This window comes from Quercus robur, chromosome 2, assembly GCF_932294415.1.
Source record: "Quercus robur chromosome 2, dhQueRobu3.1, whole genome shotgun sequence".
In the NCBI taxonomy this organism is placed as follows: domain Eukaryota; kingdom Viridiplantae; phylum Streptophyta; class Magnoliopsida; order Fagales; family Fagaceae; genus Quercus; species Quercus robur.
In genome coordinates, this window is record NC_065535.1 from 57,239,778 (window position 1) to 57,261,283 (window position 21,506).

A 21,506-nucleotide genomic window follows, 5' to 3' on the forward strand; every position below is an offset into this window, starting at 1 on the left:
ATATGAGTTTATTAATTTTTTATTCCTCTTTCACTCTCATATCTCTTTCATCTTCTCCTTCAGCTATTCAGTATTCACCGCCTCCATCTCCATCTCCATCTCCACTCTCCCATTCTCTTTCTTCTTCCCTCTTCCCTGTTGCTCTATTCTCTTCCCATTCATGAATATAAGCCACCATCGATTTCCTCTCTACCATCACTGATCTATATCCTTCACTGGTTTTTTTTTTCCCCCTTTTGTTCGCTGTCTCCTCTCTGTTCTATTGGCATGGATCTGGTTGTGGGTCTGGGTTGTGGTTGTGATTTTCGATTGTGGGTCTGGTTATGGGTCTGGTTGTGATTTCTGATTGTGATCGGCGTGGGCGTAGGTCTCTAGGTTGTGGGTCTCTCCTCTCTGTTCTATATCCTGGTGAACTGACTGAGCCCTTTCGTCTCATCAGAGAGTAGGCTCTTTGAATCAATTCTTGGCGCAAGAACTTTGTGAGTGGACTTCCGGTTTCGTGAAAGAGGCCCTGGTGAAATCTGTGCACGAGAATCACGACAGGAATAGCTCACTGGTCTTACTCTGTTTGGGCGATACTATTTCATCGATTCACCGTACAAGTAAGTTCTACGTCTTCTTTGTGATTCTCTCGGTATTTCAGTGTCTACTTTTGATTCTCTCTATCTTCTTAGTTCATATGTGTTGTTTGCTGTGTTATGAACTTGTTTTGCCTAATCTATCCAACAATCTTCTCTGTTACTCTTGTCTTTAACCTTAATATAGTCTACTTATTCTTAAAAACAAAACAAAACAAAATCTCTCAAGAGTATATCCTGTGTTTTTTTTTAAATAATAGGGGTATCATACATCATACATTTTTATGTATCTAGTCTTTCTGCCGGACCAGGTTTAAAGATCTTGTAAGCCCATGACAATGATAGCTAATCAGCAGAATAATGGTCAATGTTAATATAAGTGTCACTAAACTTTAGTTTAATCCATAATCAAATGCAAACAAAGTTAAAACACAATGTATGACATAGGAACTATCTCAATCAGAAACTAAAAAAAGTTGCTCTGGCCAGGACAAGTCAAAACAAGAATTTCTTATTATATGCTGTGGGAATATGACAGATATTACCGTTGAACAAATAATAAAGAAAGAATAAAATAAGAATTAAAAAGAATTAAGAAATAATATTTAAATGAAATGGTATAAATATAAAACGTCTGATAAATGAGATATTGTAAAATGATGTGGTAAAATAATAAAGTAGGCTTTTAGTATGGCAAAATGATATAATTTTCACAACGACTGCTACGGATGCTCTAATAATAATAGTATCACAGCAATTTTGACAGAAAACTTGGGGTACCAAAAAAAAAAAAAAAAAACCTTTTTTCACTTCCTTGTATTAAAAAAAAAAAAAAAAAATCAAATTTGAATTGTCAAAGTTTGGTAGCAATTTAGTGCATTAACGTGGGGTGTCAGGTAGGTACACTGACACAAGTTACAATAATAAAAAAAAAGCTACTGGCCTTTACCTTCACTTTTTTATTGCGTATTTTGTCGGTGAAAATTGAAAATATTGTAATAAAATAATTTTTAAACGTGTAAATAGTACTGTGAAACATATTTTTAATTAAAATTTTGGTGAAAAAGATATTTATGGGTTCTGTGAACAGTGCACAGGACCTACTGACAATGCCATTTCAATGAAATGTGTGGACGTTGAAAGTAATAGTTGGTCCTGTGTACAATACATGGGACCCACTGACAAGTCTGTGATCATGTGCTTCAATACCATATAGGAGATCATTTTAGTTTGATCAGAAGAATGATATATTTTGGTATCGGTTAATATTGGTGTACCGTTTTGAATTTATCACTAATTTAATATATATATATATATTCATTTGTCAAAATTTATATAATTTTTAACCAAAAAAAATTTATATAATTTATTAAAAATTTCAAAATTATTAATCTTTATCATAATATGTTAATATCTTGTTAAAATTTCAACAAGGTAATAATAATAGCAGGAAATTGATGTTCCTTGTTCCTACGTCTTACATGACGATGATGATAATAATAATACTCCTAATAATAATAATAATAATAATAATATTACAGCAATTTTGACAGAAAACCTGGGGTACCCAAAAAAAAAAAAAAATCAAATTTGAATTGTCGAAGTTCGGTAGCAATTTAGTGCATTAACGTGGGGTGTCAGGCAGGTACACCGCCACAAGTTACAATAAAAACGTGGGGTGTCCTTTTATTACTAATGGTCCGTCGAAAGCGATAATTGGTACTGTGTACAGTATATGAGAACCACTTGCAGGTCTATGATCACGTGCTTTTGGTACTGTGTACAGTATATGAGAACCATCTATGATCACATGCTTTTGGTAGAAAAAAAAAAAAAAAAAAAAGTTCTGCGTATGAACAGTAATTTACCGTTCAGGAGAAATCTTTACTGTTTTATCACTGTTACGTACTGTTTAAAATATTAAAAATAGATCTACACTACTATTTACACATTTAAAAATTATTTTGTTATAGTGTTTTCAGTTTTCAATTTTCAGTTTCAATACCAATAAGTTCAATCCAAACTAACCCAAAAGTCACAGCAAACAATTGAAGTCTTAGAAATAAATATTTAAAAAGTAAGAGGCAGTCGTATGGAGGGCTGGGCGTGAAGAAGAAGAAGAAGAAGAGGAAGAAGAATGTCTGGTCACTCTTGGACAACGATGTTATGGGTTAGAAGATATTTTTTTTTATTGTTAGTTTCCGTTTTTCTGGTTTTTATTTTACTGGTCGGTATTCTTTTTCCGACCGATATCAGATTTTTTTCCCGCTACTCATACATGACAACACATGAAGGAATTGTTGAAAATTTTCAACCAAGATCCACATACCCAAAAAGCAAAGGAATTAAAACATCCAAGGAAACAAAAGGGAGTGAAAACTGAAAGCAATTTACCAAACTCTCAAATATCACTAGTAGAGATATTTATTTATAAAAAAAGTAGGTAGACATAACACAACTGATGAGAAACTGGCCATGAGAATGAGAGGAAGAAGCCACAAGCTCCTACAATGTCAAGAATAGTCGTGTTTGTGTGAGGAAGGTGAATTACGCCTCTTCATTTGCAATTACACACACATATTTGGGTAACAATGCCACTAACACAATATATAGGGCATATATGTGAGTGTGTATATATATATTTGGTATATGAGAGTATCAGAGCATTATCATCATATGTTTTATAAATGTATCATTTTAACACATCAAAAATATTACTTTATTATTTTAACATACTATTTTATAATTCACCGTACATCACATCTTTTATTTTTCAATTCTATACATTAAAATAATATATACAAATATTAAAAAAACATTAAAAAACTAACAATATAAAAAATACAAAATGCGTGGCAGTGAATGTGTGGCTGAATGCGCAGATGAAGAGATATTTTATTTGATAAGAGAGAGAAAGATGAATAAAAAATAATAAAAACCAAATACCATTTTCATCCATATCATGTCAAAGATGAGATTGTATTATAACATGTCTCAAAATTTTTTGACATTTAACACACCTCATGATGGTCTGTTTTTGGTGTTTGGTGTGCTAAATGATAAATATTTAATGGGTCAAACCAATACATTTGCAACCGAAAAATGTCTAATATTAACGTGCAGAGAGCATTATCCATTATTGGGTTCAACGAATGCCAAGCAAAATACACTCCAACTATTCATGATTTAATTAGATACACATAGATGACTATAGATAATGGGCTTAATTATTCATCTCGTTTACTTTCAGCTAATCCATGTATCTTCTGAATCTAGAAAAGATGCTAGTGTGTTAAGATCCATAGCTTCATTTGGCTGAAAAGGATTAGTAGCCCTCCAATTCTCAGGCTTCCCTCCATCTATTAAATCTTTAAGCTTGGCATCGCATCCAGAAATTGGCAAATCCAACACAATGTCACGTACATTGATTTTGTTGGTTTGGTGGCCATCTAAATTTTGCACATCTGATCTCAAAAGGTAATTTGTATCCAAATCTATCAGGCAATTAGAGATATTATTCTCCAGTTGAACTGAAGGAAATAGGTTTTCTCTATTCCCATAAGGAACTATATTTTCATTGAACAATATTTGATTATTATTTGGTTGCCATGGGAGAATAACCTTTGTGCACCGTACTGCTTTTGGTCGAATCACAGGGTGAGCAATCGGTTTTATTCTTGGATTAGAGTCTGATGTCAAATTTTTTATCCTCTTACTTAAAATGGTGTTCCAGTAATTCTTTATCTCATTGTCAGTTCGGCCTGGTAATCTCCGAGCAATGAGTGACCAACTGCGCCCAAAGGAAAAAAAGACCATATAATCTATATGTGAGTATTCCTGTAATTCAACTGATTAACATTTCATGATATTTCTAATGAAAACATTCAGGATTCAAATTTCTCATGCTCCTTTATAACTAAAAAAAAAAAAAAAAAAGAATTCTTGCATGCAAAATGAGTTTCTTTTACTTGTTTATGATTTGCACATATGTGGATTTTATAAATTTTCCTCAAAATTAAATTTACTGTTACTTATGTTGATCTTTTATTTAATACTCGTTAAACTTATCACTGTATATTATCAAATTTGCAATTAATAGCAATGTGTAAGGTGTTGTTTATCATTTCTTCATAAAATCAATATAATAAAAAAATCATAAAATTATTATAATAAAAAAGGTGTTGTTTATCATATTAAAATCATAGAATAATAATAATAATAATAATAATAGTAATATATTTAGTTTTCTTTTTAATCTAAAATACATTTCGGTTTACTCAGAAGGAGTTAATAAAAACTTTATACAATATTTTATATGAAGATCACTGTTAGGCATATAACTTTTTGAACAATGTAGTCAACTTATCATCACATAAAGTTGGGGAAAAAATTATATCTCTAATATTAAATAAAATTATTTAATTTATATATATTTTTATAAAAACCATTATTTAAATCTATCGCCTCAAATCTCAAATTATATTGAACCGGCTCCGGAGGAGAAGAAGTAGATTTCCCATACCTGTTACCAAGAAGCTTATGTAGTTTGATAATGAGATCTTCTTCGTCCTCAGAAAAGTTGCCTCTCTTGATATCTGGCCTTAGATAATTCAACCAACGAAGTCGGCAACTCTTCCCACATCGCCTCAGCCCTACAAAATTAGAAGTGTCAGTATGAATATATAATCGACAAAAGAGAACCACTTTAAGAGAAGAGAGAATATATAGTGCATATTGTTAGAAGTTAGAACCAGCTCTTTGAGGCAGGTCTGTCCATTTCCCTTCGCCATGGATTTTAATGTAGTTTTTAAGGATGTCATCTTCCCATGCACACCATGCTCCTCTGATTACACCTTTTGCACAGCATGGCCTCCTTCCCATTTCTGCTCTCTCACAACAACTTTTTGCTTTCACTTTTTAGATTTTGCTCACACTACTCTGCAGTGAGTTCCAAACCTTCTTATACAAATGTGCCACATAAAGCATGGCCTACCGAAATTATTATTATTATATTCATGGCTGTAGCATTTTTTCCACGTTTAGCAACAAAAACTACCTAATAGTCAACTTTTTACTTTCTCTATTTAGGTTTTGCTCACACTACTCTACAGTGAGTTCCAAGCCTTCTTATTATAGATATATGCCACATAAAGCATGGCCTATCTGAAATTATTATTATTATTATTATATTCATGACCGTAGCATGTTTTCCGCATTTAGCAATAAGAACATAACTACCTAATATTCTCTCAAAAAAAAGGAACACCACCTACTTTTGAGGCTATATTGATATATATTTTTAAATGAATAGACTGTACATATTGATAATTTATGATTATTAACTGGGAAGTACGGACACTTCATTTAAGGTGTTATACCTGTGTTGGACACGTGCCAGATACTTCTGCATACATGTCTGAAAGTTCAAATATGTGTATAAACACCCTTGAACGTTTAGACCCCCAAATTACAAATTACCAATTCAAGCTTTATATCAAACAATTAATGTGCGGAACATGAACAAAAACTTAATACAGAATTGGTAAACAATCTAAGCCAATTAAAATCACATCCATAGCAGAAAATAAAAGGCAAAGATAAAGGGAATAGAGATGCAAACACAAGGACAACACACGATGTGTTATCGAAGAAGAAACCGAAGCTCTCGGCGTAAAACCTCTCCGCCGCCCTCCAAGCGGTTAGTAATCTACTAGAAAATGTAGTTGGGATACATGAACAGCAATAGACCCTCCAAACCTAATCTACCCGATGTACCTAAGCTCTCCAAACTTCTTGCTCCAACGAGGTTGCGCCGAACCTTTTTCTTTTCTAGCTTACCGGATTCCGCTATAATCCATAGCATCCGCCATCCTTGGCATCTTCCAATACTTCCCAAAGCTCCAAAAACACTCAACACTCTAAATGGGTGTGGGTAGCGTTTGGATAGAAATCTCCTCTCAATAGGTATGACAATGAGAGAGGGAATGAGAAGAGACTACAAAGATTTTTCTCTAAGAATGAGTAGCTCTCTCTAATTGGGTGGGTGTTTTGAAGAAACCTCTCTTAGGGTTTTTCTTTCTGAATAACCACACATATTTTGTGGGAATGAGGGGTATTTATACTGGTGTGAGAATGGAATGCAAAGAGTCAGTTTTTCCAAAACAGGGCTGGTTGGCGACTTGACCTCGCGACTTGACTGAGTTGCGAGTTCAAGCCGCGAGCTAGCTGAATGGCCAGTCTGGATTTTTGTCCTGTAGTGCTCCAGCTAGCATGACTGTTCAGCTCCCTTGCATGCTCTGCGCGTGTGTAACTTTTGGCGACTTGCAAGCCGCGAGCCTCCCGCGAGTCCTAGCCGCGAGTCTCTGCTTCACTGCACTGTCTTGAGCATTTCTTCACACTCTCTCACACACTACCCTTACATGATTCCCACCTAAATACAGGGCTTCTAAGTGCTATATTACAAGCAAATTTGTCACGGAATAAAGCCAACACATGGTTGATTAAATTCAACCTTACAATCTCCCCCTTTGGCTATTCCGTGACAAAATACCCAAAAACACACTCTAGACTTAAACGTGAGTTTGAGAACAATGGCAAAACTCACTCACACCTAAATCTAGAAGCTGTGCAGCTTTTGAATCATATGAACATGAATCTCCTGAAATACAACAATACACCATGATCATTGTATGCAGAAAAGCATGAAATGCATATGAAGCAAGCAATATGTGATCAAGCAAAAATGGAGTTAAGAAACAAACCATGGCTTGATCAAATAAGCAATCACTACAAGGTAGTGATCACAATGCTTATTCACACTTGGAATGAACACTTGAATATACAAGCTAACAAGAACAATGCAAGTTACTTGTATGCCCAAAACTCAACCAATGCATAATACACTAAGTATATGCATCTAGGAACAATCCTACAAGGGCACAAGAGTGACAGTACATAAATCAAAATGCAAGACATTTAGATAGAAATACTGATTTCAACATAGCATAAAAGGTTGCATTAAGTAAGGTACAAACCATAAAGCCTACATATATGCATAAAAACATAACCCTAAAAGCTTACATAAGCAACATGGGTACAAAGCACAAAATACTGAATATAAACTTAAACAATATAAATTAAAAGTGCTTAAAATTTCTCCCCTTCAAAGTGATGAGAAGTTGTGATGCACTTAGAACATATATACTTGTAACCTGAAACACTTGCACAAAACACATTAGACCCTCAAGATAAAGCAAGTAATAAAAGGATAAGTATAATGTAACAAATGAATTGCGATCAAGTAAACATGATGTGAAACATGTGTGCAACTTGATTATACACCAAAATAGTCATATAGAAATGACTACAATGATCGCATAGCAAAGTAATTGATCATCCGAACATGCATTCAATGAAGCACAATAGCATAAGGAAGTATGCATGTCCAAAACAAAAACATGATGCGATGAGAACCACAAAGCATAACTCAAAGCACCATAAAGCCAACAAGGAAACAAACAAAACAAAGTTTTCTTATTATCTCAATGTCTTCTCCCCCTTGGTATATGCATCTCTCCTAAGGAATATCTCTCCCCCTACAAATGTGCATGAGAAATAGAATTTCTCCCCCTAAGGATGTGCACAAGAGTCATATAGAAATGACAAAATACTCCGGTATATTCTCTAGAGTATACTCTCCCCCTTTTGGTCAGGAATAGACAAAGGGTCAAGAAGAAACGAGGGCAAGAGATGAAGGTACGAACAATGCTAATGATGCATGAGGGGTGCGAGATGAATGAGAAAATGAAGCTCAAACCCAAGACAAAGTAAAATGCTACAAATCATAAGGTAAACATGACATGCTAGGATGAAGAAGTAAGGTATAGACCAATGCATGACAAGGGTAGCAAGGGTGTGTGCAAGAGGTGGCTAAGTGCAATGCATGACCAATGCATGAAAAATGCACATGTGGGGCAAGGTGTGTTAAACACACAACCAATGAATCAAACATGTTCCTAATGAGGAAACATGAGAAACCCCAAAGTTTGGTACTTATCGGAGTCCAAACAAGCGAGAAAATGTCTAAGAGACTGTGAGAGTGCTTTTTTCTTTAGCACACAGGCCCAAGGATCCTGGGCCAAATAGTTGTGTTTTGGTGGACTGGGCTTGGTTCACCGCAGCTAAATGGGGGCTGATTACGAACCAAGTTGTGCGCAAGTCACATAAATCTCCTCAAGGCAAAAATGCGATTCCTCCCCGGGCGTACTGTCGTGGGATCCCGGGGCGTATTAGGCCTGTAAGAACCCAGAATCTCTGGTTCTCTGCACTATACAATCTTTCTCCATGCTTGTTATGCAATGGAGTTTTGTCCTTTCTTTTTACCTCTATAGGTCCTACACAAGAACAACTATACAGGGCACATATCTTCAAATAATTGTTAGTTTCTTAGATTATGATATATATATATATATATATATATATTAATACATATACATATATATAAATGAATTTCATAAGGATGATTCAGCCACGAGGATCCTGGCCCCAATTCTCACAGACTTATGCTTTTGCACAAGACTTGTGGGATTTGGAACTCAAGTCTGAGTGGCTTTGCTTGGGTAGGGACTCAGCTTTACAAGCAAGAATATATATATGTATTGAGCAGCAAGAAGCAGTAAAGAAATATGCAAAGTAATTGTTAGAAATTCTCAAATCAATATGAGATATTTCATTATTTTTCTTGATTGTGGATTACAAATGTGCTCACTAAGACGTGATACAAGGTTCAAATAAGCTCAAAAATTACAGACTTTGATGGCTATTCAAGCCTCTAAGACTTGCAAAGTTTGAATCCTTTTGAATCCAAGTATGTGCTATAGTGGCTGTTTTTGGGATACCGGGAGACATTCCTCTGTTTTTCTTAAATTTTACAGAGTTCTAATGACTCTGTTATGATATTCTTCCTACTGAAAATCCCCCCCCCTTCAACATGGGTTTTCTCTTCCTTTTATAGTGTGTTTTCTAGGGCTCCATGGTACTAGTGATTTCTCTCTTTTGCCCCTCAGAGCTCGTGCTGTGTTATTTTCTTAGGAGCTGGTCTCTTCCCTTTTTTCTCATGGTTTTCATCTTTTAATACTGTTTCTCTAAAAGTCACTTGCTGACTTTCCATTCCGGGGCGTCCTAGCCTTCAATCTCTCTTCCTTTAAGATTTCTCACTTTTCAGACTCAGCTGCGGTTGTATTTCCTTGTTGTCATTATTCCCAAATAGTTGGAATCTTTTATTGCTGGGTTGAAAGTTCTCTTCCAATTGCTTCTACGTATGATTTTCTCATTCTTGGTTCCTTGTGGTACAACTCCTTTGTTCATGAATGTTTGCTTTATACTTTCTGATTCTTTGCTGCATCACTGGGTACTTGAGAAGGACATCTTTGTTCTTCCTTTCTTGTATTTCGTGGTACCTCTCTTGAGCTGTTTCAATCCCACAGTAACTATGCTGCATTACCTGAGGATCTCGGGCCTCTGGCAGCCTCTGGGTATCTCGGCCCAGTTCTTTCACTGGATTTTGCTGGACTTTTTGATGACCTTTTTGCTGTAAATCTGAACATAAATTGGGCCTTAATGTTGATTCTTCTTGCTGCTTGAATTGGGCCTTCTTTATTTTTCATGGAATTGGCTTTTTGTGAAATTTTGGCCTTCAACATTAGCCCCCCGAGCTCATGGGTTACCTGTAGCCCACGCGCGAGAAAATAAATTGTTTTTGGATACTTTTCTGGTTTGTAGAATTAATGTGTAGATCAAATAATTCTTGAGGGAAACTCCAAAGGAATTGCTACACTTCCTTCATGGGATGTACTAACATGTTGCGAAAGGTTAGAATTCACCTTCATATTAGTATTAGGCTGTAGATTGGTATTCAATAAATCAACTTTGTCAAACTATCAATAATATATGCAGATATATATGTATAACCAAATTATATTGGTATTGCATTTGATACTAATAGTATATTTCTAGCACTAACGTTTTTTGCTAGCAATTCTAGGATATGCCTTTTTTTGAAAGTAGCATACAAAAATCATGTTGAATGCATATTAAATCTTAATATAAGATAGCACAGCTTTGTCAACAAGATTTTGTTTGTTTTACAAAATAGGTTGAATGAGGGGATCCCCTATGAACTTTGCCAAAGATATTCTATGCATTGTAGTACATGCTTGCTATGGCTAAGGTGAATAACACCAAGATGTTTGCCCCATGAGATTTTTAGTCCATGAATAGTGACTTACCAATGGGACCATGATATCATAAATCATTGAATCATAAAAACATACTGATTTAAAGTCTAATCAAGGTTAGCTATTCTTCTTAAAATGTATTAAGAGATAGAAACTTCCCTGAGGACATGACTTAGAAGGCTTAGGAACATCTCCACGCCTTGCTTTAGCTAAAGGCCTTGCTCTTCTGGTGGATGCTCTTGATCTTTGCCTCATTCTTTTTCCAAATTGTGAGAGATTATATAATATTTCAGGTTGCAGCAGATTATTCACATACCATGCCACCAAATATATTGTTGTTTGAATTGCTATATTCCATATAGTTCATAAGCCAAAGAAAATAACAATGGCTGAACTTATGTACAGTAAGGTTCGCACTAGGCTTCTTAATTTTCATCAAGTAAAAGATATATCTAAGGAAAATTTATAATCTTGTTTTAGCCCCCAGTGTATGCACTGGAAAAGCCAATTGCCAAATAAGATATGGCAATAAAAATTACTTCATGTATATGAAACCATGTGAGGATCTCAACCACACAAGAATTCCAAAATTTGATATTTGATAATTGGTCAAGTAAGAAGACCAAAATTTTTAGAATTTTCGTTTTAATCTATATGAATAAAATATTAGTGCATGGGTGATACCTCTTGCACAACATTTTGCAGTGTTTTGATATATTCAAACATGGTAGTAATGAGTGGGCTTACCAAAAGGGTACCTTTCTTTTGTTAAGTCGAAATACCTCCAAGCCTTTGGTGAGTTTGCACCTTGAAGGAGGAGGGAAATGTCGCTAGCTGGTTTGCAATGTCATTGGCTAATCTCTTTGTATAGAAACTTGCAAAAGTATCCATGCTTGTGTGGCTTCGAGTGATGTACTATTAGAAATTTTTTTTTTTTTAAGTTACGCCTTCCTTGCTTCCTTAGGCTCCCTTGAACCAATTCCTTTCAAGGAGGTCAATCTTGTGCACTTTACACACCCACTTTTGGGTTTTTATACCCACTTGAGGCTCTTTCTCTTTGTACCCCTCGTTGGGCCTTGCTTACAATTTGCATCCTTTGCCAGGATGTGCTACGGCTTGTACCTATTGCTGGTACGTGTTGCAGTTTGTACCCATTGCTGGTACATGCTAAAGTTGTAGCCATGACTGGGATATGCTTACAATCTGCACTTTTACCTATTGCTGGTACGTGCTACAGCTTGTACCCATAAACTTTTGCTTTTGACCATTTTCTTGGTCGTAGTTGGAAACTTTTGCTCTTGGCCAATTTCTAGGCCATGTTTTGGACCAGGTACATGGAAAGTTTGCTCTTACCAAGTCCTAGGCCATGTCATTTGGAAAAAATCTGTTTTGGTCAAGTCCTGAGCTAGGTACATGAAAAATTTTCCCTTTCCCAAGTCCTAGGCCATGCCACTTGGAAATTTTTTTTTTTTTGATCAAGTCCTGAGATAGGTACATGGAAAATTTGCCCTTTCCCAAGTCCTAGGCCATGCCACTTGGAAAAATCTGTTTTGGTCAAGTCTTGGGCTAGGTACATGGAAAATTTTCCCTTTCCCAAGTCCTAGGCCATGTCACTTGGACAATTTCTTTTTTTTTTTGATCAAGTCTTGAGCTAGGTACATGGAAAATTTGCCCTTTCCCAAGTCCTAGACAATGCTACTTGGAAAATTTCTGTTTTTGATCAAGTCCTGGGCTAGGTATATGGAAAATTTGCCTTTTCCCAAGTCCTAAGCCATGTTACTTGGAAAAAATTCTGTTTTGCTCAAGTTCTAGGCTAGGTACATGGAAAATTTGCCTTTTCCCAAGTCCTAGGCCATGCCACTTGGAAAATTTCTTTTTTTTTGATCAAGTCCTGGGCTAGGTACATGGAAAATTTGCCTTTTCCCAAGTCCTAGGCCATGTTACTTGGAAAAAATTCTGTTCTGCTCAAGTTCTGGGCTAGGTACATGGAAAATTTGCCTTTTCCCAAGTCCTAGGCCATGCCACTTGAAAAATTTGTTCATGACCATTGAATTTTTCAATCTTCAGAAAAAGTTTCTTTGTAGCCCTTCATTTTCAAGTGGACTTACTGAACTGATTTCTTTTCTTTTCTTTAAAGGGATGAGGATTTGTTTTCTTCTCCGAGGATTTTCTAAAATATCCTTTCTTGGCTGTGAACAAATTCTTTATGGAAAGAATCTTCCTTTATGAGTCATCTAAGGTTGCTCTTAATGGTACACTGATGGCCAGGAGCTCCACCAAGATGATTCTGTCATGGTGTTTTCTTTAAGTGGGGGATCTTCGTATAGGGATCTTCGTACGGGGATCCTGGAAGAGGATGACTTCCTCTAGGCATGCTCGTTGAAGGCTTTCTTCACAAACCTCATAGTCTATTTCTTTACAAGGATCTCTACCGCTACTACTTTTTTAGAGATCTTCTCACTTAATAGGTATTTCTCTTCTTCGGGGAACTGGGTCAGTGAGTTTGTTACAGCTTGGCTCTTGATAGCTCTGGGGTTCCTTCAGACCTATGTTGTATTGGGAAATTAATATTAACCACCTGGCTATTCTTCAAGATTGTAAGGGCTGATTGAGGAGGGTTTTTATTGGATGAGAGCTTGTCACCAATAGGATTTGGTGGGATGAAAAGTAATGATTCAGTTGTTGAGATGCATAACTTCCATACACGCCCTTTCTATGTTGGGATACCTCATTTCAGTGTTCTTCAATGCTTTGTATGCTTGGGATCAAGATCCCAGGTATAACAATAGTGATTTTGCCATGGATAGTACTCATATGGTAGGCAAATGACTCATGATCTGTTGAAGTTTTATGAAAGACATTTGGTTGCTCAACTCCCCATATGAAAACATTCCCCTTTTTCAACAGTTTGGATAGTCCACTAATGACCAAGGTTGGTCTTGGTGTGAACTTCCTAATGTAACAAACTCTTTCTAAGAAGCTCTTGAGTTTCCTGACCGTGGTATGCCTCTTCATGGTTGATATTGTTGTTGCCTTAGTTGGATCTATGAGGAGATCGATGTTAGGCAAAGGAAATTTATTCTTTGGACGTGCCTTATTTAATTTGAAGGAGTTCACGCCAATAAATCTTCATATTTTTTCAATAGCTCCACCAGTTGCTCTTTTTTCTGTACTGACTGCTGATTAGGATGGGCCCTGGGTTCCTTGCGTCAGCCCCCAAGTTCACCTCTTCTAGTTTTTGCTTTGGTAGGATTTATGTCTTCCTTTCCATATCTGTAAGTTTCTCCAGGATCTTCGTAAACAGTATATTAGCCTTCCTTCTTCTTTCTTTTTCTGTCCAAGGGATCCCTCAAACCATGGGCATTGCTTCCTTCTTCTAGGATGGGAACCCCTCGGGATCCTGGAGATGGGAAATTCTGACTCATCGTATCCCCAGGTTCCTCCAGGATCTCTTCCTGGGCTATCATGTAAGATGGTGGTTCGAGATCCTCTTGTAGGCTACATTCAGGTCCCGCGTGCCTTCATAAGCAATATTCTGCTTTCCCTCCAGGTTTCTTCTTCTTCTGCGATAGGAGCCCCCGGGATCCCAGATATGGGAGCCCCCCGGGATCCTAACAATGAGATATTCTTCAGCTGGAGCCGATTCATCATAAAGTATATTTTCCACAAAATTTATTATGTGCTAGATGAAAGGACTAAGGTTGGCAGCGACTTTTATGGGCTTCCCATTCAATCCCTCTTTCACGTGCTAATGGTACATTGAGAGGATCAGACAATACTTGTGATGTTGTGGGTGGTTGGCCTTTAGAGCTAGTTGTGGGTGTTCTTCAGTGGTCTCTGTATCTCCTCCAAATCTTGTTATTTCCATGGGTGAGCCCAATTATTGAGCTGCAAGAGATGATAGATGCACTGTATAGTTATTGAGTTTTCAATAATGTTGATTTTGCTGCTGACTTGCAATATAGTGTTTCTATTGATTTTCTTCAAAATATATTTAAGGTCCACTGCATAATAGGCTTTAGCCCCCAAGACATGAGGCGGTTGTTGAATCATGCTTGATCCACCTTCTCTTGATGCTATTATGGAACTTCTATCCATTTTCCGGATGCCTCCATTTTTTTTTTCACAACCATTTTACTTTGCTGGATTCGTGGAAATACTTCGCCTTTGCTGGAACTAACGATCTTTTAGGCTTTGCTGAAATTGAGGGTGTACTTAGCCTTGCTGGAATTAAGGATCTCCTCAACTTTGTTGGGATCAAGGATCTCCCAAGCTTTACTTTCCTGGAGTTAAAGGATCTCTTAGACTTTGCTAGAATTAAGGACGTACTCAGCTTTGCTGGAATAAAAGATCTCCTCAGTTTTGTTGGGATCAAGGATCTCCTCAGCTTTGTTGGGATCAAGGATCTCACAGGCTTTGTTGGGGTCAAGGATCTCCCAAGCTTTGCTTTCCTGGAGTCAAGGATCTCCTAGACTTTGCTGGAATTAAGGATGTACTCAGCCTTGCTGGAATAAAGGATCTCCTCAGATTTGTTGGAACCAAGGATTTCTTAGACTTTGCTGGGATCAAGGATCTCCCAGGCTTTACTTTCCTGGAGTCAAGGATCTCTTAGACTTTGCTGGAATTAAGAATGTACTCAGCCTTGCTGGAATAAATGATCTCCTCAGATTTGTTGGGATCAAGGATCTCCCAGGCTTTACTTTCCTATAGTCAAGGATCTCCTAGACTTTGTTGGAATTAAGGATGTACTCAGCCTTGCTGGAATAAAGGATGTACTCAGCCTTGCTGGAATAAAGGATGTCCTCTGCTTTGTTGGGATCAACGATCTCCTTAGCTTTGTTGGGATCAAGGATCTCCTCAGTTTTGTTGGGATCAAGGATCTCCTCAGCTTTATTGGGATTAAGGATCTCCCAGGCTTTGCTTTCCTGGAGTCAAGGATCCCCTAGACTTTGCTGGGATCATGGGACTACTCCATTTTGCTAAACCCGTGGGTGGAGCCAAGGAACTTGTCCATTTTGTTAACCTGCGCCATATGATATTATTATCAAGTTGCTGCAAAATTATTTAGCCCCACAACGTGAGGAAATTGCTTTGCTATGTAATTTACATTTCATCAAATCTCTTTGATTCACTTACTTCTCTTTCTTCTTTTTCTTTTTAAACAAATGAAACAATATCATGAATTTTTTTAAAAAAAGAAAGAATACATTAGCCCCCAAATGCGGGGCCATTTCTCTATTATGTAGCTCATAGAATCTTCATTTCATCAATATATTTTATTTGTTTACTTCTCTATTTTTCTTTAAAGCAATGAGACAATATTATGATTGTTTAAATATTACTACATGACCCCCTGTTTTTCTTTTAAAAAGCAGGGCAATGATCCATTATGTTCAAATTGTAAAGCAGAGAAAATAATAACGCATAAAACTTATCTTGTGTTGGGAAATTCCCCAAAATTCTATATAGAGTCCCTCGATAGAACATTTGTTGGAGGAACCCGCATTTTTGGGATCTTGATGTTGAATGCACTAAGAGGAACTTTCCTTCCTCTAGGTGTTTCCTAGCTTTGGAGCCGTGCTTGCGAAGGGACTGCTTTTTCCCTCTCCTTTTTCCCAGTCCCCAGCGGAGTCGCCAAAATGTGAGAGTGCTTTTTTCTTTAGCACACAGGCCCAAGGATCCTGGGCCAAATAGTTGTGTTTTGGTGGACTGGGCTTGGTTCACCGCAGCTAAATGGGGACTGATTACGAACCAAGTTGTGCGCAAGTCACATAAATCTCCTCAAGGCAAAAATGCGATTCCTCCCCGGGCGTACTATCGTGGGATCCTGAGACGTACTGTCGTGGGATCCCGGGGCGTATTAGGCCTGTAAGAACCCAGAATCTCTGGTTCTCTACACTATACAATCTTTCTCCATGCTTGTTATGCAATGGAGTTTTGTCCTTTCTTTTTATCTCTATAGGTCCTACACAAGAACAACTATACAGGGCACATATCTTCAAATAATTGTTAGTTTCTTAGATTATGATATATATATATATATATATATATTAATACATATACATATACGTAAATGAATTTCATAAGGATGATTCAGCCACGAGGATCCTGGCCCCAATTCTCACAGACTTATGCTTTTGCACAAGACTTGTGGGATTTGGAACTCAAGTCTGAGTGGCTTTGCTTGGGCAGGGACTCAGCTTTACAAGCAAGAATATATATATGTATTGAGCAGCAAGAAGCAGTAAAGAAATATGCAAAGTAATTGTTAGAAATTCTCAAATCAATATGAGATATTTCATTATTTTTCTTGATTGTGGATTACAAATATGCTCACTAAGACGTGATACAAGGTTCAAATAAGCTCAAAAATTACAGACTTTGATGGCTATTCAAGCCTCTAAGACTTGCAAAGTTTGAATCCTTTTAAATCCAAGTATGTGCTATAGTGGCTGTTTCTGGGATACCGGGAGACATTCCTCTGTTTTTCTTAAATTTTACAGAGTTCTAATGACTCTGTTATGATATTCTTCCTACTGAAAATCCCCCCCCTTCAACATGGGTTTTCTCTTCCTTTTATAGTGTGTTTTCTAGGGCTCCATGGTACTAGTAATTTCTCTCTTTTGCCCCTCAGAGCTCGTGCTGTATTATTTTCTTAGGAGCTGGTCTCTTCCCTTTTTTCTCATGGTTTTCATCTTTTAATACTGTTTCTCTAAAAGTCACTTGCTGACTTTCCATTCCGGGGCGTCCTAGCCTTCAATCTCTCTTCCTTTAAGATTTCTCACTTTTCAGACTCAGCTGCGGTTGTATTTCCTTGTTGTCATTATTCCCAAATAGTTGGAATCTTTTACTGCTGGGTTGAAAGTTCTCTTCCAATTGCTTCTACGTATGATTTTCTCATTCTTGGTTCCTTGTGGTACAACTCCTTTGTTCATGAATGTTTGCTTTATACTTTCTGATTCTTTGCTGCATCACTGGGTACTTGAGAAGGACATCTTTGTTCTTCCTTTCTTGTATTTCGTGGTACCTCTCTTGAGCTGTTTCAATCCCACAGTAACTATGCTGCATTACCTAAGGATCTCGGGCCTCTGGCAGCCTCTGGGTATCCCGGCCCAGTTCTTTCACTGGATTTTGCTGGACTTTTTGATGACCTTTTTGCTGTAAATCTGAACACAAATTGAGCCTTAATGTTGATTCTTCTTGCTGCTTGAATTGGGCCTTCTTTATTTTTCATGGAATTGGCTTTTTGTGAAATTTTGGCCTTCAACAAAGACATTTTATCAAACACCTAGCATGCACACTATGAACAATAATGTGAAACTTTGCATGAACAACATGAAATCCTCCCTTAATACATGTTCTTTCTGCCACAATGGGCCAACATCCAATGCAAATCAACAAAAGAAACCAATCCCATGAAAAAATTTGACAAAAATTAAGTTTTCCCAACCCCTATGATGAAAATCCCAACCAAGAGCACAAAACTTTCCAAAACATAATCCAAGGATCAAAATTAATGAAAAGAATTTATAATTACCTTAGAAATGTTAATGGAATGAAAAACCATTCAAATTGGTTGGGTTTTAATGAAAAAATATTGAAAGAGGGGTTTTAGAGAGGATGGGAGAGGTTTAAAACAAGTTTCCCACAAAAAAACATTTAAAAAGCCATTTCTAGGCTTTTCGCGACTGGGCGAGTCGCGAGGTTCAGTCGCGAAAATTTTCGCGAGTCGCGAGCAAGCCGCGAGTTTCAGTCGCGAAAATTTTCGCAAGTCGCGAGTGAGTCGCGAGCAAGCCGCGAGTGAGTCGCCAAAAGCTTCTGGATGAACTTGCAACTGGGGTTTCGCGACTGGCGAGTCGCCAGCTGAGCCGCGAAAAACTCTAAAACCTGTTTTTCAATACAGAACATGGTTAAACAATGAAAAACAAAGAAAACACTAAACATGAACACAAAGAGTGATAAAAATCACTTCCAAAAACATATAAAATGATCAAAAATCTTTTTGGATTGAACCATATATGATTGAGCACACACACATCACATTTAGACAAGTACGATCTAACAAACGAATAAGACATTTATCGAACATTAGGTATGTGTGTTGTGTGTGTGTATCAAATGTGGAATAGTCCTTAGTCTAGAGTGAAGTTTCAATGATCAATTCAATCAAGTCATACACAACTAGTACTAAGTCAAGTGGTCTATCTCAATTATAGAAATGAACATATATGACCTCCCACAGGAAAATGATTACATAAGATTGAAGCTTTTCATTTGGCTTCTTACAATTCATATCATTTGATCATTTTGAATCAATACAACTCATTTTGAGCAATACATCTCATTTTTGAGATTGATGCCTGAAATTTTTGTTATTTCAATTTGATGAACAAGCCTTTGGCTTTTGGGCATCAAACATTTTCAATACAAGTCGCTTTTCCTTTTTCCTAGTCAAATACTAGTATATGCGACGGCTTTTGCAGCTCATTATCTCTTTTCATTTTGAGATTTACATTTATTGATCTCTTTAAGCAATAAAAATAAAATAGTGGGAAGAGATATAAGCATAAGTCTACGCATGTATCAAAACCAACATGACTATTGACTAATTATTCACGACAAGCTTGAAGATCGATTTACAACAATCACACAAAGATGTCAAGATTTTTCCCACAAAGATATAAGTGCAAAAATAACAAGCTAAGCTCGTAAATTCACAAAGCCATTTGTACAAAGGTACAAGGCCAAACTCACATGTGATATGTGCTCAAACATATACGATCAAACTTTTTGAAGTTTTCACTTTTTATGAGGTTTTGGATTTTTTACTCACACAAAGCAGAAACAAAAAAGTAAGATCAAGAACAAAACAATGCATACAAATAAATGCAAGATGCACAAAATGCATGATGATATGACATTTAATGCATGAAGGGTCCTACAAAGATCGAAAGAATTAGATCAAGAACCAAAAAGAGCACAAGCTCAACCATATGAACCCTTCCTCATCCAAACGGAACGATTGTTTGGAATGAGTGTCTCAAGAGAAGCGAGACGAGGGTTGGAAGAATGAGAACCGGAGATGCACATAGTCAAGGAGTTAAGAGCATTAAACATTTTCTTTAACAACATGCTATTTTCACTCAAAACCGGTTTACTCTTTTTAGCACAACTTCCAAAAAGCTCAAGTTTTTCTTTTCTTTTGATTCTTTTAAAAGCATGAAACTTAGAGCATTGAGATCTTAGATGACCAAAGGTACCACAATAGTGACAAACAATGTGTTTAGGTCCGCTAGGCTTTTTGAGAAGGGATCTAGCAACATGGTTTTGTTCCCTCTTCAACTTATGACATTGAGGTCTTATATGACCAATCACACCGCAATGGTGGCAAGTTGGAACAAACTTAGATCCATTCAAAACCTTAGGTTGAGACCTAAACGAAGGCTTTGACTTAACAACCTTTCTCTCCACCTTTTGATTTCTTTTATGTGGAGGAATGTACACCGATTTGTCCTTTAAGGTAGAACATACAATAGGCACAAAATCGGGTACCACAACATGATTGCAACAAATATTTTCATCCTTTTTAACAATAGGTTCAGCAATCAAACACTTGGCATGCATCTTAAGAGATTCATTTTCACATTTAAGATCATCAACAAGTTTGTTAGACAAAACAAGTTTAGCATCCAAGTCCATATTCAAACATTCAAACTCTTTCAGCTTTTCAAGAGAAATTTCAGCAAGTTTTTTATATTTCTCAACCAATTTGTTGGATTCATTGAGCTTAGCAATCAAATCATCCTTTTCACAAAATAACTTGCTCAAATTCTTTTGAAACTTCTTAGCATTTTTCTTCAAGAGTTTGTCAACAACACCCATAGATTCAAATAACATGTCATCACACTTATGAGGATTAACACTCATAAAGGCATTTTCACAAACACGTGGCATGTTACATTCATCACCAATCAAATCATGCAAAGAGTCATACAAAGCACAATCCATGGCAAATAAACACAAGGGGTCAAGGATCACATTTAGGTATTTAAACCATAACAAATGTACCCGCTCTGATACCAATTAAAGTTCAAATATGTGTATAAACACCCTTGAACGTTTAGACCCCCAAATTACAAATTACCAATTCAAGCTTTATATCAAACAATTAATGTGCGGAACATGAACAAAAGCTTAATACAGAATTGGTAAACAATCTAAGCCAATTAAAATCACATCCACAGCAGAAAATAAAAGGCAAAGATAAAGGGAAGAGAGATGCAAACACAAGGATAACACACGATGTGTTATCGAAGAGGAAACCGAAGTCTTCGGCGTAAAACCTCTCCACCGCCCTCCAAGCGGTTAATAATCCACTAGAAAATGTAGTTGGGATACATGAACAGCAATAGACCCTCCAAGCCTAATCTACCCGATGTACCTAAGCCCTCCAAGCTTCTTGCTCTAACGAGGTTGCGCCGAACCTTTTTCTTTTCTAGCTTACCGGATTCCGCTATAATCCATAGCATCCGCCATCCTTGGCATCTTCCAATGCTTCCCAAAGCTCCAAAAACACTCAACACTCTAAATGGGTGTGGGTAGCATTTGGATATAAATCTCCTCTCAATAGGTATGACAATGAGAGAGGGAATGAGAAGAGACTACAAAGATTTCTCTCTAAGAATGAGTAGCT

At 36.8% G+C, this 21,506-nt stretch overlaps 1 protein-coding gene across 1 annotated transcript; it reads right to left on the reverse strand.

Annotated features, from left to right (window-relative positions):
• Positions 1-3,666: 3,666 nt before the first annotated feature.
• Positions 3,667-5,530, reverse strand: LOC126714143 (transcription factor MYB1-like). Its single transcript, XM_050414151.1, has 3 exons — positions 5,330-5,530; positions 5,101-5,230; positions 3,667-4,368 (listed from the first exon to the last, which is right to left on the reverse strand). Exons 1-3 carry the CDS (start codon positions 5,457-5,459, stop codon positions 3,825-3,827), a joined length of 804 nt encoding a protein of 267 aa, XP_050270108.1. The 5' UTR covers positions 5,460-5,530; the 3' UTR covers positions 3,667-3,824.
• Positions 5,531-21,506: the final 15,976 nt, after the last annotated feature.

Excerpts from the sequence above, each read along its gene's own strand:
- LOC126714143 (XM_050414151.1), bottom strand. The coding sequence starts at position 5,459 with ATGGGAAGGAGGCCATGCTGTGCAAAAGGTGTAATCAGAGGAGCATGG. Across the intron at positions 5,231-5,329 it reads AGACCTGCCTCAAAGAGCTG|GGCTGAGGCGATGTGGGAAG; the intron begins GTTCTAACTTCT and ends CTAATTTTGTAG. Across the intron at positions 4,369-5,100 it reads CATAAGCTTCTTGGTAACAG|TTGGTCACTCATTGCTCGGA; the intron begins GTATGGGAAATC and ends CTTTGGGCGCAG.